General features: G+C 29.9%; 1 protein-coding gene and 2 further genes across 6 annotated transcripts in view; 2 read left to right on the plus strand and 1 right to left on the minus strand.

Moving 5' to 3' along the window:
• Nucleotides 1–2,295: 2,295 nt before the first annotated feature.
• On the plus strand, nucleotides 2,296–2,402 carry LOC117182414.
• A 2,701-nt stretch (nucleotides 2,403–5,103) lies between these two features.
• The window catches only part of LOC117182029 (cGMP-dependent 3',5'-cyclic phosphodiesterase-like), a 24,307-nt gene continuing 15,231 nt past the window's right edge, over nucleotides 5,104–14,179 (minus strand). For all 6 annotated transcript variants that reach the window (XM_033375050.1, XM_033375049.1, XM_033375048.1 and 3 more), the window contains 4 exons: nucleotides 10,191–10,455; nucleotides 9,615–9,902; nucleotides 7,315–7,460; nucleotides 5,104–6,965 (listed from right to left, as the gene is read on the minus strand). In XM_033375050.1, coding sequence (XP_033230941.1) covers nucleotides 6,674–6,965; nucleotides 7,315–7,460; nucleotides 9,615–9,902; nucleotides 10,191–10,455 — 991 coding nt within the window. In that variant the 3' untranslated portion in view covers nucleotides 5,104–6,673. The remainder of the gene's footprint in view (nucleotides 6,966–7,314; nucleotides 7,461–9,614; nucleotides 9,903–10,190; nucleotides 10,456–14,179) is intronic.
• LOC117182416 lies at nucleotides 8,838–8,944 on the plus strand.

Below are 14,179 nucleotides of genomic sequence, written 5' to 3' on the forward strand. Positions count from 1 at the left end.
TAAATTACAATTGTGAAAAACAAATAAAATGTTTTAATTAATTTATATTTAAAACAAAAAACCTTTGCATAATTCAATCTAAATGCAGCTGCAAACATTTAACTTGAAATGCGTTGAATTCAAGGTATATTTTAAAAAGAAAACTGAAAGCAAAGGATCGACTTTCAAAGGAATCGAAAGAAAGTGACTCGCTGGGTTGCAAATGAACATGGAAAATGGTGTATTTTTGCATTTTTAAATTTTAATTTAAAACTTTTTCGCGTTGTAACAATTTCGAATCCCAGAATGTTATTTTTGACCTAACCTATAACTTATAACGAAAATTCTGAAAATCCAAACAGTAAGGCTATATTCTGACAATGAAGCAATTTTAACGTTAAAATTCAAGTTCTTAAATTGAAGGCCTAAAAAGCGAATTTTTAAATTTTTAATTGTGATTATCTTTAACTTTGTGATATCAAAAATTTCCATACAATTTTTCTTTATTAATACTGTAGGAAAAAATTAACAAGATCGAGCTTCGAGATTATAATTAGAGCAAGTTTTCTGTAATTCTATGAGGACGGCTGAAATATCCCGAAAAATAAAACTCCCCAAATAAAATTGTTTCTTAATCAGTATTTAAGTATTAAAAATTGTTTGAATTTAAAATTAAAATGATAAAAAAAATTTTACCGACAAATTCATATACGAAAACACGTGTTTTTAAATTAACATTTCGATTTTTCGGAAGAACTTTTGTGATTGAAAAAATACTATATACATTTTCAAGCAAAATATCTCCTCCAGAAATATATTTTGTTTTAATTATTGTTATTTTAAATTTAAACAATAATGTTTAAAAGCTTCAAACATTAAAAAGTTGTTTCTTTGGTATAAATAGTTGATTATTTCAATTAAAGAAAATAATTAGTCAAAGAACAATATTTTCCACACTTGTTTATCTCGAAATGCCTTTTTATAATACTTTTTTAAAAATTAAAAATATGATTTTTCGAGAACATTTTTTTTATAATTAAAAAAAAGACTGGACCGAAAACCTGGATGAAGCTTCAGATCTGAAAAAATTCAGCGATACATACGTGTCAAGCTTTTCTAACCTTAAAAAATCTTTCTACTGCCTTACCGTCATATTTTACGAAGAATGAGAAAACAAGAATTCGACTTCGTAGTACGATGAGGGCAGCACCTCGATAGGGCAGAAAATGTGTTGTCCTATATATATATATATATAATTCCCCACTCCGACCACCCGTACCGCATCTGCGTTTATAATATCTTTGCCTGACTAAAGCACTCAGATCTGTGTGCACTTTGAAATCACGCAAGATGACTGCAACCCGGCATACATAGTTTGATAGCGTGTTGCATTTTACCGGCGCAAACACTCAATTTTCAATCACAAAAAAAACATTTTTCGAAAAAGGCTCAATGTGTTGGAAGGTATAATTGCAAATAGATTATGTGGCTAAATATTAAATTGAACAATGCGTTCTTGTAGACGTATTATAGATCTGTCGAAGCCATATGGTTGCGAAATCACGCAATCATATTAAGTATCGCCCACATTCCTTGAAAATCTGAAAAATGAGGATATACGCGGTTTTGAAGGACTAATCGATAGTGCAAAACTCGACTTTGTTCGAATAGTTGATACGAAATGTCATTTGGGTTGGCAGCCGCTTTTGTATGGAAACCCGGTGACACCCTTTTTGGATTGCCGGCATGCGATATATTTTTTGAATTAAAAATTTTTGGTTGGATCAGAATGCAAATTGATTTTCGACAGTGTCTACGAAAAACCGAAATTTCCGTACAAATAGTCCCTTTTCGAGGAAAAAATTCGACTATTCATACCAAAATTTCTGTCCACGTAGCGGCGGCCTTTGTTTCTTACATAAATTCAGGTTTTGGTTCTCTTTTTTTATAAGCACTTAACTTTAAATTTTGATTGTTTGTCTAAATATAAATGTAAATAACTAGATAAAATTAAGATTTCACAAAGAAAACTTTTATATGGTCGAAATTTTACTGATTCAGATATCAGTCTTCTCAGCAATATTGATTTTAATTTAAGAAAATTGATATTATACTTTATATGATTTTCAAACGTAGTAAAAAATATATAATTTGAAATTGCCGCTAAATTAAATCTGTTTTATCGACTGTAAATTATATTTTCCACAAGATGGCACTGTAACGATTTTCCTTATGAAAATATTCTAACAGTAGTTTCTCGCAAGCGGTGATTAAAACGTTAGTTGCTATATAAGGACCATTTAGACCCTACCTTTCGTACTCGCTTCGGCGGTACATATACTAAAATTGGAACGATACAGAGAAGATTAGCATGGCCCCTGCGCAAGGATGACACGCAAAATCGTGAAGCGTTCCACATTTTTTTGCAAAAATTTTAAATGTTTTTTTTTTGTTACTTAAAAGTAAATTTTATACATAAATAAATCGGTTTTTTTACACTTGCAGTTTTAAACAGGACTCACCTAATTCGTCCACTTAACCTAACCTTATCTCGTCAACAAGAGTACGTTATTTCCGTTATTTTGGTGCCAACAAGTGTTTTTTTTCTCCTGGATAAAGGTCTAGATGTGATCCTAAATGAATTTTGACAATCCATTCTTTCTCCCTTGTAAAAATAATTGTATATTCACGAGATTCCTAAAGGTGAAATGAGGTTAGGTAATCCTCTTATTTCAGCTGACGAGTCACTCCGTTTAAAAAATATTATGAATCGAAATTTTATTCTGAAATGTTTAAAATAACCTGCAATATATTTTGATTTGCGTAAAAAATTAAGGAAAAGGAGTTGAAGAATGGGCTAGATAGCTGGTACCACCCATTAGTTCATCGAAACATTTTTTTCCAAAATCAAACTATTGGAACATGAAATTGAAGTAAATTCGAAGCGATTTGTTAAAAGATAGCATTAAAATTATTGTTAATTACATTATTATAACGGGTTAAATTTGCGTCTACCAAAAATTTGAATTTGCCCTATTCAACTTAAAAATTAAAGTGTTTTTAGACATTCTTGCTGAGAGAAAGAGTATATATACGAAAAATGTTTTTTTTTTCAATAAAATTGAACATATTTTGTGAATTATTTTCATCAATATAACCAATTATAAAAATTTCGTTTGTATTTTTTTAAAAGGACTTAGTAAGTTAAATACAGCAAATTCAAATTTATGGTAGACCCATATTTGACACTTTATAATAATGCAATTAACAATAATTGTAATGCATTCTTTGAACAAATCGCTTCGAATTTACTTCAATTTCATGTTTCAATAGTTTGATTTTGGGAAAAAACCGAAGAATGAAATTCAGTATATAATCTTAGCTGGTTGGATCAAAAATTCAGATAATGCGAATCTAGATGAAATGTGAAATATAAAATATCAACAATAAATAATGCAAATGAAAGCGGTACAAAGCTAATATTTATTTTTTTGCCAATCATCACTATCGCGATACATAGTAATAAGTGGATGAACTATAACAATAGAAATAAATACAGAGTAACAATAAACTATTAAATAAGTCCGTGGTAAATAAACTGCTTTGAGTTTCACAACAATAACAATTACGTGGCCTACCTACAGCCCATAATGGCCTTTTATTTATTTGTTTTCCTCATTATAAAAATATACCTCACATTTAAAAACTTAAAGACGTCTGTCTTTGGAACTCATCGTAACTCGAATAACGCAACTAAACACTTCTCGAATATAGAAATTTCTCTACTCTAGAATATAAATCAAGTTTGGAAACGAGAATACAGTTTATAAATCAAATCAAATTTAAAAATAGAACGCAATTTAAAATGACAAAGAATTGAGAATTTCATTGTAAATTTATCGGAAATTGATTGAAGATAAAATAAAATGAAACATCGCTAAGGTCATCTTTCAATATAAAAAATGCACATTCTCCCTGTTTTTCGAAAACAAGGGAAACGAAGAACCTAACATATCATAGCAGTAGGTCCTTTTTTCATAGCGATGGATTCTCAACAAGCAGTTTCGCCGCTGACTCGATTGACTTATAAACACTATTGAGCTAGTTCACAAGTTCTATTGCCCGGCTCAATCGCATTATTGTCTAATTACAAACTCTCGTTTCGAATATAAATATATTGCAAGATATTCCTGGTGCAGAATCAGGATTTAATACTGTTTTCGTCCCTTGTATTATTAAAATGATATTATTCCTTTCACCCGAAGCCTCTCCTTGATTCCTAGGAAATTCGCATGGGAGCGTTCAAATATTACGAAATAAAAAAAATGAGGATAGATAATTCGCAATATACTAATTACATATATCCTCTTGCGCATAAGGTTTTCATTTTTTAATTAAGAAACCGCAAAATTAAAAACAAGACATTTTTTTAATACATGTATTTAAAACTAAGCAATTCCAAATTAAATCCTTCAGAATTAGAACAGGTTTTAATTTAGGTGCTTATTGTGCATTTCTTGCTTCACTTTGGACCTCTAGCTTGTCTAGCAAAAAGTTTTCGGTGTCTGAGATCCAAGAAAAAATAATGAGATTGGATTAAAAATGGGCAAATTGTGCTTATTAACCATTATTATATTATTACTGTGCTTATTAACTATTTAAAATTAAAACATTCGAAATTTAACAGTTGATCTTCAAAAGTTCAATACTAAATAAATTTAAGTTATTAAAACATTAAAAATGGTTAATTTCTAAATTAGACCTCATTTAAAATTTTGATTTAATTTTAATTCAAGATTTCAAATTAAAACGTTCAAGACTGTACAATTGAATTTAAATATTTTCAAGTAGCAAATGTTTCAATTCAATACTTACATAATTAGAAGAAAGAATCATTTGAAATGATTGACTAATTTTTTTACTACAAAATCTGAAACATTCCAAATTAAAAAATTGCAAGTTGAAAGCCTTGAAAATTTTAAGTTTAAAAAAAAATATATATTATATATAAATAAATCGAAATTGAACCATTTTAAATTAAAATGTTCAATATAAAATATTTTCGAAATATTTATTTAATGTTTTAATTTAATCTAACCTTTCTAAATTGAAATATTTTTTAATTCGAACCACCGAAAGTACAATTTTACATGAAAAGACTTAAGAACTGACAGATCTTGAATTTAAGTTCTTAAAAATTGAAGAATTAGAACACTTCATAGTTAAAATTAAACAGATTTAAATAAAAAGACTTAAAAGTTGAAAATTTTGAATTCAGCAGCTACAAATGTAACGATTTACAAGTTTTGAATATCCCAAAATTTAATAATATGGAAATTGACCATTCACAACTATTCTATATTTAAATTTTGGAAACCTTCGTGTTCGAAAAGTTTTACAATTTCTAATGTTCTTTTTACTTGCTCAAATTTAAAAATATTTTTTCTAGCATTTAAATTTGATTCAATTGCCATTTTAAGTTATTGAATAAAAAAATCCCTTCATACAACAAATTTAAAATTGTTCTTTTTTAAGTTTGTAATTTGAGGTAGTTCTTGCGTTTCTCGCTAAAATTAAGATCACAAAGTTTATATAATGTTTTGAAAGTTAGTTACTTAAAATTCTCTAACCAAGCTGGTATTCTATTTGCCCCCTCAATTTTTCCATTATGAAAACTTCCGAAGGATTGCAGTTTAAAATAAAACTATGGAATATTGCTCAAAATTTCAAAATTTGTTATTTAAAATTCTCTGACAATTGAGATTTTAAATTTCTAATTCTATTATTTTAAACGGTTGATATTAAAAATTTTATTTCAATTTTATATGTTGAAATTTTCGAATCGAGTTGGAAGATGCAAAGATGAATTTCAAATCGAACATGCAAGCGTTTTAAATTACGAACGAATGTTTAATAATTTAAAAGGCAATATATATAATTTATATTAAAATTTTATAACTGTAAATGTTAAAGATTTCAAAACTATTTCTAATGTGTTTCCATATAGTCAATATCTTTCCTGAATACAATTTTTAGTTTGAGGTAATTTTTGCGTTTCTTGAAAAAAGTACAAAAACTGAATTAGAATTAGAATTTGAATTTCCAAATAAATGTTATTAAAGTTTCTTCGTTTATCTATTATTTGGTTTTAAATGTTAAATTATTTAATTTCGTGAAACCTTCAACTTCGAAAACCTTAAATTGAGAAACCTTTAATTTAAAGTTATTCAATTTTAGATCGATCAAGCTTAAAAATTGTGCAACTATTTTTACATGCAAACACATGTGATTTTTATCCTACGAAATATTTGAACGTCTCCTAGTTTCTTTGATACCGTCGAAGGTAGCAAGTTGAAAAAAAGAGAGAGAAATTTTCCCTCAAGACCCGCAATCTTCGGTAAAGAACGCCCGCGTTCTAAGAAGCACGCACTTCGAAATCTCCAGTATTCGAAATTAGAATCCCTAGTATCGAACAATACGCATCACTTTGGCGGTTTGATATTGGAAGTAGATACGCGCCTAAACGTAGAAAACTAGAAAGTTCACCTATCGAGCTTCAACAGTTTTTACAGATCGCTCTCATGGGGAACTGCAGTCTTTCTTTCCTCCATTTTTTCAGCGAATAGTCGAGTACTCAAGCACGAAATCGTCTTAAGTACGGAGCCTTGTGACGCTTATTTGTCGAAATTCGACCTTAATTCGATTCGGGCATCACTTCAGTTGAATTCATTTCGCTTGGCCTGCAATCACACGACGCTTTCTGCTCAGAGGTTTCCTGTTCAGGGCTTCCCTCAGAATTCCCAGCGAGCGAATTGAAGGTCTTGTCAATTTCCTCGTCTAGTCGTGGGTCGAGCAAAATGTCCATTCCTGTGGTCCCCTTTTGACTGTATTTTTGAAAAAGAGACTTTACGACCTTCCAGACCTCCCGATTGTCTTTTATAACGTTGACGAGTTGTTCGGTGAGTGGAAATAATGTTGCCAGGTTCCTGGAAAAAATATATATTATCAATTATTATTTTGGAAATATAAAATTAATTTTGGTGCACAAGCTTTTGCAATCTTTTGAAATATTTATTGTTTCTTTGAAATCTTGAAATTTGGTGTACACTTAACAGCCGAGTGATGAAATTCTTTTCAATTCTATTACTATTTTCAACACGTCTATTTTCCAAAAGTATAACCCTAGCAAAGGCCATTGCTGTAAAGACTGTTTTTCAGCACTTACGCACGAGAAAGTGACCTCTATCGAAAATGTTACTTACTAGCTTATACTTTTGGACAGCAGACATATAGATATTTTTAAAGAATGAAGATACCTTATTTTAAAGTACTCACGTAAATAAAGGCAGAACGAGATTCGTGATAAATTGAACTTGAAGGTCTGGAATCGAGGCACGTTCCCTGTCCATCATTTCAATTGGAGCTGTTCCCATGCTTTTCTCCAAATCTCCTTGCGAAAAAAACTCGTCGTAGATTTGTTCCTGAAAAGAGTTGATTACTTAAGATTTACTTCTTTGTAACATAAAGTCTAGGGTTTCAAGATGCTTTAAGTATATCATGGTGATAATAATTTAAATAAATCTGCCAGGAACACTCCAAGTTCAAAAACGTGAAAAACTTCTCCCGCAGGTACTCATGACCAATATATTTGTTCATGACTCGGTTTTTAGCTACTAAACACGGTCACGTACGCGGCAAGGGAAGCACAAAAAAGGTTATATTATTATTATTATTATTTATACTTATGAAACAGAGTTTCTTTTGTTTAATAACAAAAATTAACTCTTCCACTTGAAAATTATTAATTTTGAATACTTTATTTATAATTTATTATTTTAGAAGCCATCTACATTCAAATGTTATTCGCTTTTCAGTTAAATAGTCGAATTTTTAAATCGTCTGCTTACATTTTGTTTACTTTTCGCAAATTTATATGCACAATTAATTCATCAACATTTCATACATTTTCAATTTAAAATTATACAATATTGAAGGCTTTTAATTTTAAATGATTAAATTGTTAAGGCTTTATTTTTGAAGTTTTACATTTAAATGATAATTAAAAAAATGGTCTATTAATTATTATTTGAATTTTTTGCGTCACTAGTGAGTGAGAGTTGAATTTTATTCAAGCAATCATAAAATCAAATTATTAAAATTTTAAAGTTTCACTCTGACTCAACGTTTAAGATTATTTTTCAGTTTTTAATATTTTTAATTGAAATTTATTAGACTTAGTGTCTTTTTAATTAAAAATTGTTTTATTACTGGTTCTGAATTCAAAAAAAAAACTATTTTCATATGATTAGAATATATATTTTTGTTCTTTCATGAAAAAATACATAATAAATTTGTTTTCAGTCAATAAAAGTTTCTACATTTTTATTAATTACACATAATATAAAAAAGTTAATAGATAAAGAAAATAACGATTTCATAATGAAATCTTTTAATTCATAGAAATTCTATTTAATCACTCAAATATTTAAAAATTTAGAAGCTAAATCATTAAGATTAATTAAACAGGTTTGTGATTTTCATAATACATTCTATCATTTATTTTGAACAAATCATTTCAAATTTTAATTTTTTCTTAAGGTAATATACATAGATTTCTAAAGTTAATACAAAATAAATACTTGAATTTGTTTTTTGTTTTAAATTAACAGTATACTTTCTGATGAATACGAAATTTGAAATTGCTACCAAATTAAATCTGTTTTACCGACTATAGATAGTTTTTTCCACAAGATGGTACTGTAACGATTTTCCTTATGAAAATATTCTAACACTAGTTTCTCGCAAGCGGTGATTAAAACGTTAGTTGCTATATAAGGACCATTTAGACCCTACCTTCCGTACTTGCTTCGGCGGTACATATACTAAAATTGGAACGATACAGAGAAGATTAGCATGGCCCCTGCGCAAGGATGACACGCAAAATCGTGAAGCGTTCCACATTTTTTGCAAACAATTACTTTACATTATTAAATTTTTTTCTTGAAACCAGAGTTCAACATTAAAAATGATGATTTTTATAATTTTAAATTGTTTAGAATTACAATTTCTTGAATTTGGAACGATTTCCATTTAAAATTGCACAACCATTAGGATTTTCGAAACATCTATTAATTTGAGTTCGCCTGTAATTAATATTTAAATTTGGGGCTCGACGCATTTCTGCCTGGCTGCTCTCGCTTCTTTCCTTCTCCTGTAAAATCTTACTTTTGCCACTTACTTCCCTTTGTTAGGAGCGCCTCACACATTCATTTAAAATTCCATAATTTTTAATGTTAATTTGAAATTTTGTTCTTTTAAAATCTCTATAAAGTGTGAACTTCCAACTATGAATATTTATATTTTAATGTATTCGACATTAAACCTTTTTTTAATTAAAACTATTTAAAAATTAATACCCCTTTCGGATAAAAAAAAACATAATAATTGTCTGTTTCAAATTCTTAAAAAGTATGGGTTTTAATTTGAAATTTTAAAAATCCTAAATCTTCAAGTGCTATTTACTTAAACACTTCCTCAAATATATTCTCGCATATAATTTTAAGCCAAATTATGAATTTGATAGTGAATATGAATTTGCATTCGCAACGTTTTTTAACAAAAAAAAAAGAACTTACAGCGGTTTTCTTGGAAACTTTCCACGTTTTGGTTTGGTCACTGAGATCGCAGCAGGTCATGAACATCGCGTGAAGCTGTTTTCTCTGATCCAAATTGTCCTTTGCATATCCTCGACAAATAATAGCCTGCTGTTTATCTACATTTCGGAAATGAGAGGCGAGATCAGTGGCGAGAATGTTGTTCCTAAGGAGATCCAAAGCTTCGCTGTATTCTTCGCTTGTAAGACTTTCGAAAATGTTGCAGCCCTCGGTGTTCAAAATACACATCGACTGCGCCAAATGATGCCTCTAAAAATAAAAAAGCAATTTCTGAAAAAAAATGATCAAAAGGAAAAAGTTTGGGGTAACAGTAATTCATTAATCAAAATAAGCTTTTAACATAATCTCAAAATTCTAACTTCAAATCCGGTTAGGCTTTCAAATCCGAATGAATTTTACTCAATGTTTCAAATTGAAAATTAAACACTCAAATCTTTAAAAAAATTCTAATATCTATAAAATTGTTAGAATTCTGATTTACAATTGTTCAATTTTGATGACACAGAAATAATAATAAAAATAAAAACAAAAGCGAACCTCCATAACTGAACCTTCCGAACTGTATAGACTAGCGAGAACTGTTCCACACTTAGTTTGGAATGAATTATTTGTTCCTCTGTGGTCGATATCATGGCACAAGCAAGAGACAAGAAACACTAGAGCCTGCAAATGTGACATGTAGAGATCGCCGATCAGCTCGAGATTTTTGATCATTAGGTAGGCAAAGTGAGCGACTGAGAAAGCGTGCACCCAGTTATGATATGGAGCGTCTCTGTAACCCTTCTTCACGTAGAGAATAAACCTGTAAAAGAACACATTCAAAATTCAGAATCAATGATAAATAAGCACAAACTAAAAAGTATTTCAAATGTGGTTCGCTTTAAGATTGGAATACAATTTCTCAAACTTTTGAATTCTTTGCATTTTAAAACCTTACCTATCAACTCTAAATCCCTCAAAATTTCTAACTGTATTGGAAAACATTTGATATTAATAATTGCATTAACAAAGTCCAAAGAAGTTATGGTGATCACTCTGGCTCAGAAAAAATGCTTCGTCATTTTCAATCATTTGTCCCAGTTATTTAAATTTTTTAATTATAACCGCCCAATCTAAGTAATATCAAATTTAACGTATAAAAAAAGTTTTCATATAAACGAATCTAATGAGGTACAATATTGTACATTTAAAGCACAAATGTTTCATATTGTGAAAAAATGAAAATTTCAAATCTAGACACTGTCTAATCGAATTTTTTGCAATGCTCAATCCTTAAATGAAAGCCATCTAAATGCAATAGTTCTTATTTCTAGGTCTTTAAACACAAAAATAATACATACTGAACATTTTCAAACCAAGCTTATTCAAAATCAATATATTCAAAAATGAAAAAGTGTCTCAATTGAAAATTAAAATTCAACAGATTGAAAATTGCACACATTTTGACACATTATTTATTAAAAATTGTTTCTTACAACCTAGAAATAACTTTTGTTTTAATTATAAAAGATTCAAATAAAAACATTCCCGAACCGATTTCCCAAAAGTTCAATAAACAAATTTTTCCTATTTTTGGGTGAGGTTGCGAGCCCGAAATCCGTCCCGGCGTAATTTTGCACATAACTACTTTAAACATATAATTGCTATATTATTATGTTATTTAATATGGCAGAATTTCAATTACGAAAGTTTTTTTTTATATTGAAAACACAGCTAAACCTAAAGTATGAATGTGAAAATGTCTTCATCTATCAGGTTTCAACCTAAAATTCACGAAGAATTTTTAGGGTATTCCACATCAATTTCTCCAAAACATTAAATTATATTTTGACTCTTGGTATATTTTTTTCGGGGTTTTTATGTATTCAAAATCCCCCTCTCATAGAAGAACGTCAGACTAACAAATTAGCAACCAAAAACATTCACTTACTTCTCGGAAGATATCTCTGGAACGAAATAAGATATAACTGGTTCTCGAATCATGATAAAAAATGTAGAAGCGCGCCCAAGACAAAAATCTCTTGGTCGAGCGGCGACGGCAGTCTTTTTTATCTATTTCCCGTGCATTGACAAAAAAACAAAAGCTCGAGCGCTGCTCGACCCAGCCATACAAAAAGTAAAAAGTGGTACAGTTTCTTGGACTCTTTACAAAAAAAAGATTATAAGGTTAATTTTGATGGACTTTAAAAAATATTCACAATTATTTTCCTAGATTTTGCTAGAAGTTGCATTTGAATGATAAAAATTGCCAACAATCAGAAATAAGACAGGCTTTTCTCACACATAACTCAGTCTCTATTTATTAAAAATACTTTAAATAGGGCTCATTTGACGAGGAAATGTACCCTTCAGCGCCCCTGGGTGCCATATGGCATCGCTGCGAATGCAGACGCATAATTATTTGTATCACTCGTGAGTTACGCCCAGTGATACGATATGGCATCATAGCGTAGTTCTGAAACGGCTAGACGCGTCTTGACAAAACCTGGCACCTACTGTATTGATACCCAAGTCATCATTATGCTTGAGTTTCACGAAAATTTTGAGACAAAAAAAAACCTTGAACGCTGACGAGTTAATCAATTTTTCAACAACTTTTTTCAGAAGTTATAATATTTTATTTCGTTCCAGAGATATCATGCGAGAAGTAAGTGCATGCTTTTTAACGGCAGTTATTTAGTTATCCTCATTACTCCTGGATGGTGATGTAAAAAACTGAATTAAATTTATAATCGCAAAAAAAATCAATTCTAATTTGCCGATCTAGCTCAAAATCTTATCAGACCTGGACATCCATTGGAGCTACAATTGGTCCAAACTAGTCCTCTTTTATTTTTCGAGATACATTGTTTAAAATTGCATTTCTCTGTTCCTGGGGTCGAATTATATCGAAATATGCGAAAAAATTAAAGATAACAATTTATATAATAACAAAACTCCTCTATAAAGAAGCCGTAATCGATTTTGATCGTTCTGAAATAATAATGAAAAAAACTTTAAACTCTAATTTCAACGCTTTCGATGCACAGTAACACAGAGTTTTGTTTGCGTACTATTACTCCGTACTACTAACTATCATAGAAAAAAAACTACATATAATTTTATTTGATTACGTTGGTAAAAGATACGAGATTGACTATTTATATAAATGTTCATTGGTAGGTAGCGCTTACTTGTTTCTACTCGAAACTTCAAAGCCGAAAAATTACTTTTCATATCTAAGTCTAACAGGTCAACACTCAACAGATTGTACACCTCGTACCGAATGATAGCTCTCCTAAAAACACGTAAAATATTTTTTCGATGTAAATTAGAATAATAAATCATAAACAAATTTGACTATTTTTCAATTCAAAAATAGCAAGTAAGGGGTAAGAAGACTGATTATAAAACTAGTTTTTAATATTATTACTCACAAAAAATACGACAGAACTGTTGATTTAAAACCCAGTAACTTGTTCCTTTTATTCAGTTCGTACTGGTATCCACCTTGTACTGGTTTTCCCTATACAATTTTAAATCTTACTAACTAAATAGTTTATTGTGCGACAAGGAGAGAAAGGTAACGATTTGCACAAATTTGAAGTTGTGGGAAGTGCGAATGAGTAGAAATAGATGCTTCTCCCCCTGACACGCATATAATTTTTCATTACATTTCTATTAAAAATTCGACTTTATGCTGACTTTAAAGCGTGTTTGTTGAATAAAAATTGTTATTATGCAATGAAATGAATAACATGACAGACAGGGTCAATCAATGGAATCATCTTGATCCACAAAGTAATCTATTTTTTATGAGCGCCGGAAACATACACAACAGGAATACGGACTGAAGTTGGCTTTAAGACGTGCATCAAAATGACGCGCACAAGCTTTACAAATATCGTTACATTACGCATTGGAGTTTCTATTAGCTCTTTTTCCCTTTTTTTACTGATAAACTGCTTACTTTCTTACCTAGAGTCGAAAGTACGCGAATGCGTGAAATAAGACTACTTTCGCTTCGTTATAAAGGCATCGGAAGTCGAATTTTCATAGGAAGCGTAAACTGGGGTTTAGTGGTGCATTTTGGGTAAAACTGTGCACCCTTAATTCTGAATTTCTAAATAAGATATTGGTTTCTTCTAAAAAATACAGAGGCTTGCAACTAACAACAGTAAAAATCCACCTGCAATAACAAGAAAAAGTAATAATCACGTTTTAAATACAAAACTAAGGGTGTGTCGTTTTCCCCCACATACCCGTTACTTAGCCCCGGTTTACGGTACTGAATTTTTAATTTTTTCGAAAGTAAAGAAGCGACTCGCTGGCAGTTTTGAATAAATATTGAAAATTATACATTTTACAATTTTGTCCATTTAAAATTAAAACTTTCGTTTTGAAAATTGTAAAATGTAAGCCTTGAAAATTAAACGATTTTATAAATACCAGGTGTATACATATGAAACCGGTATTTTTTCAAGAAAAAAACACATTTATTTCAAGAGAATGATAACAAATATTGTATTCAAAGTATGCGCCCTCGC

This window comes from Belonocnema kinseyi, chromosome 10 (assembly GCF_010883055.1).
Source record: "Belonocnema kinseyi isolate 2016_QV_RU_SX_M_011 chromosome 10, B_treatae_v1, whole genome shotgun sequence".
Lineage (NCBI taxonomy): Eukaryota > Metazoa > Arthropoda > Insecta > Hymenoptera > Cynipidae > Belonocnema > Belonocnema kinseyi.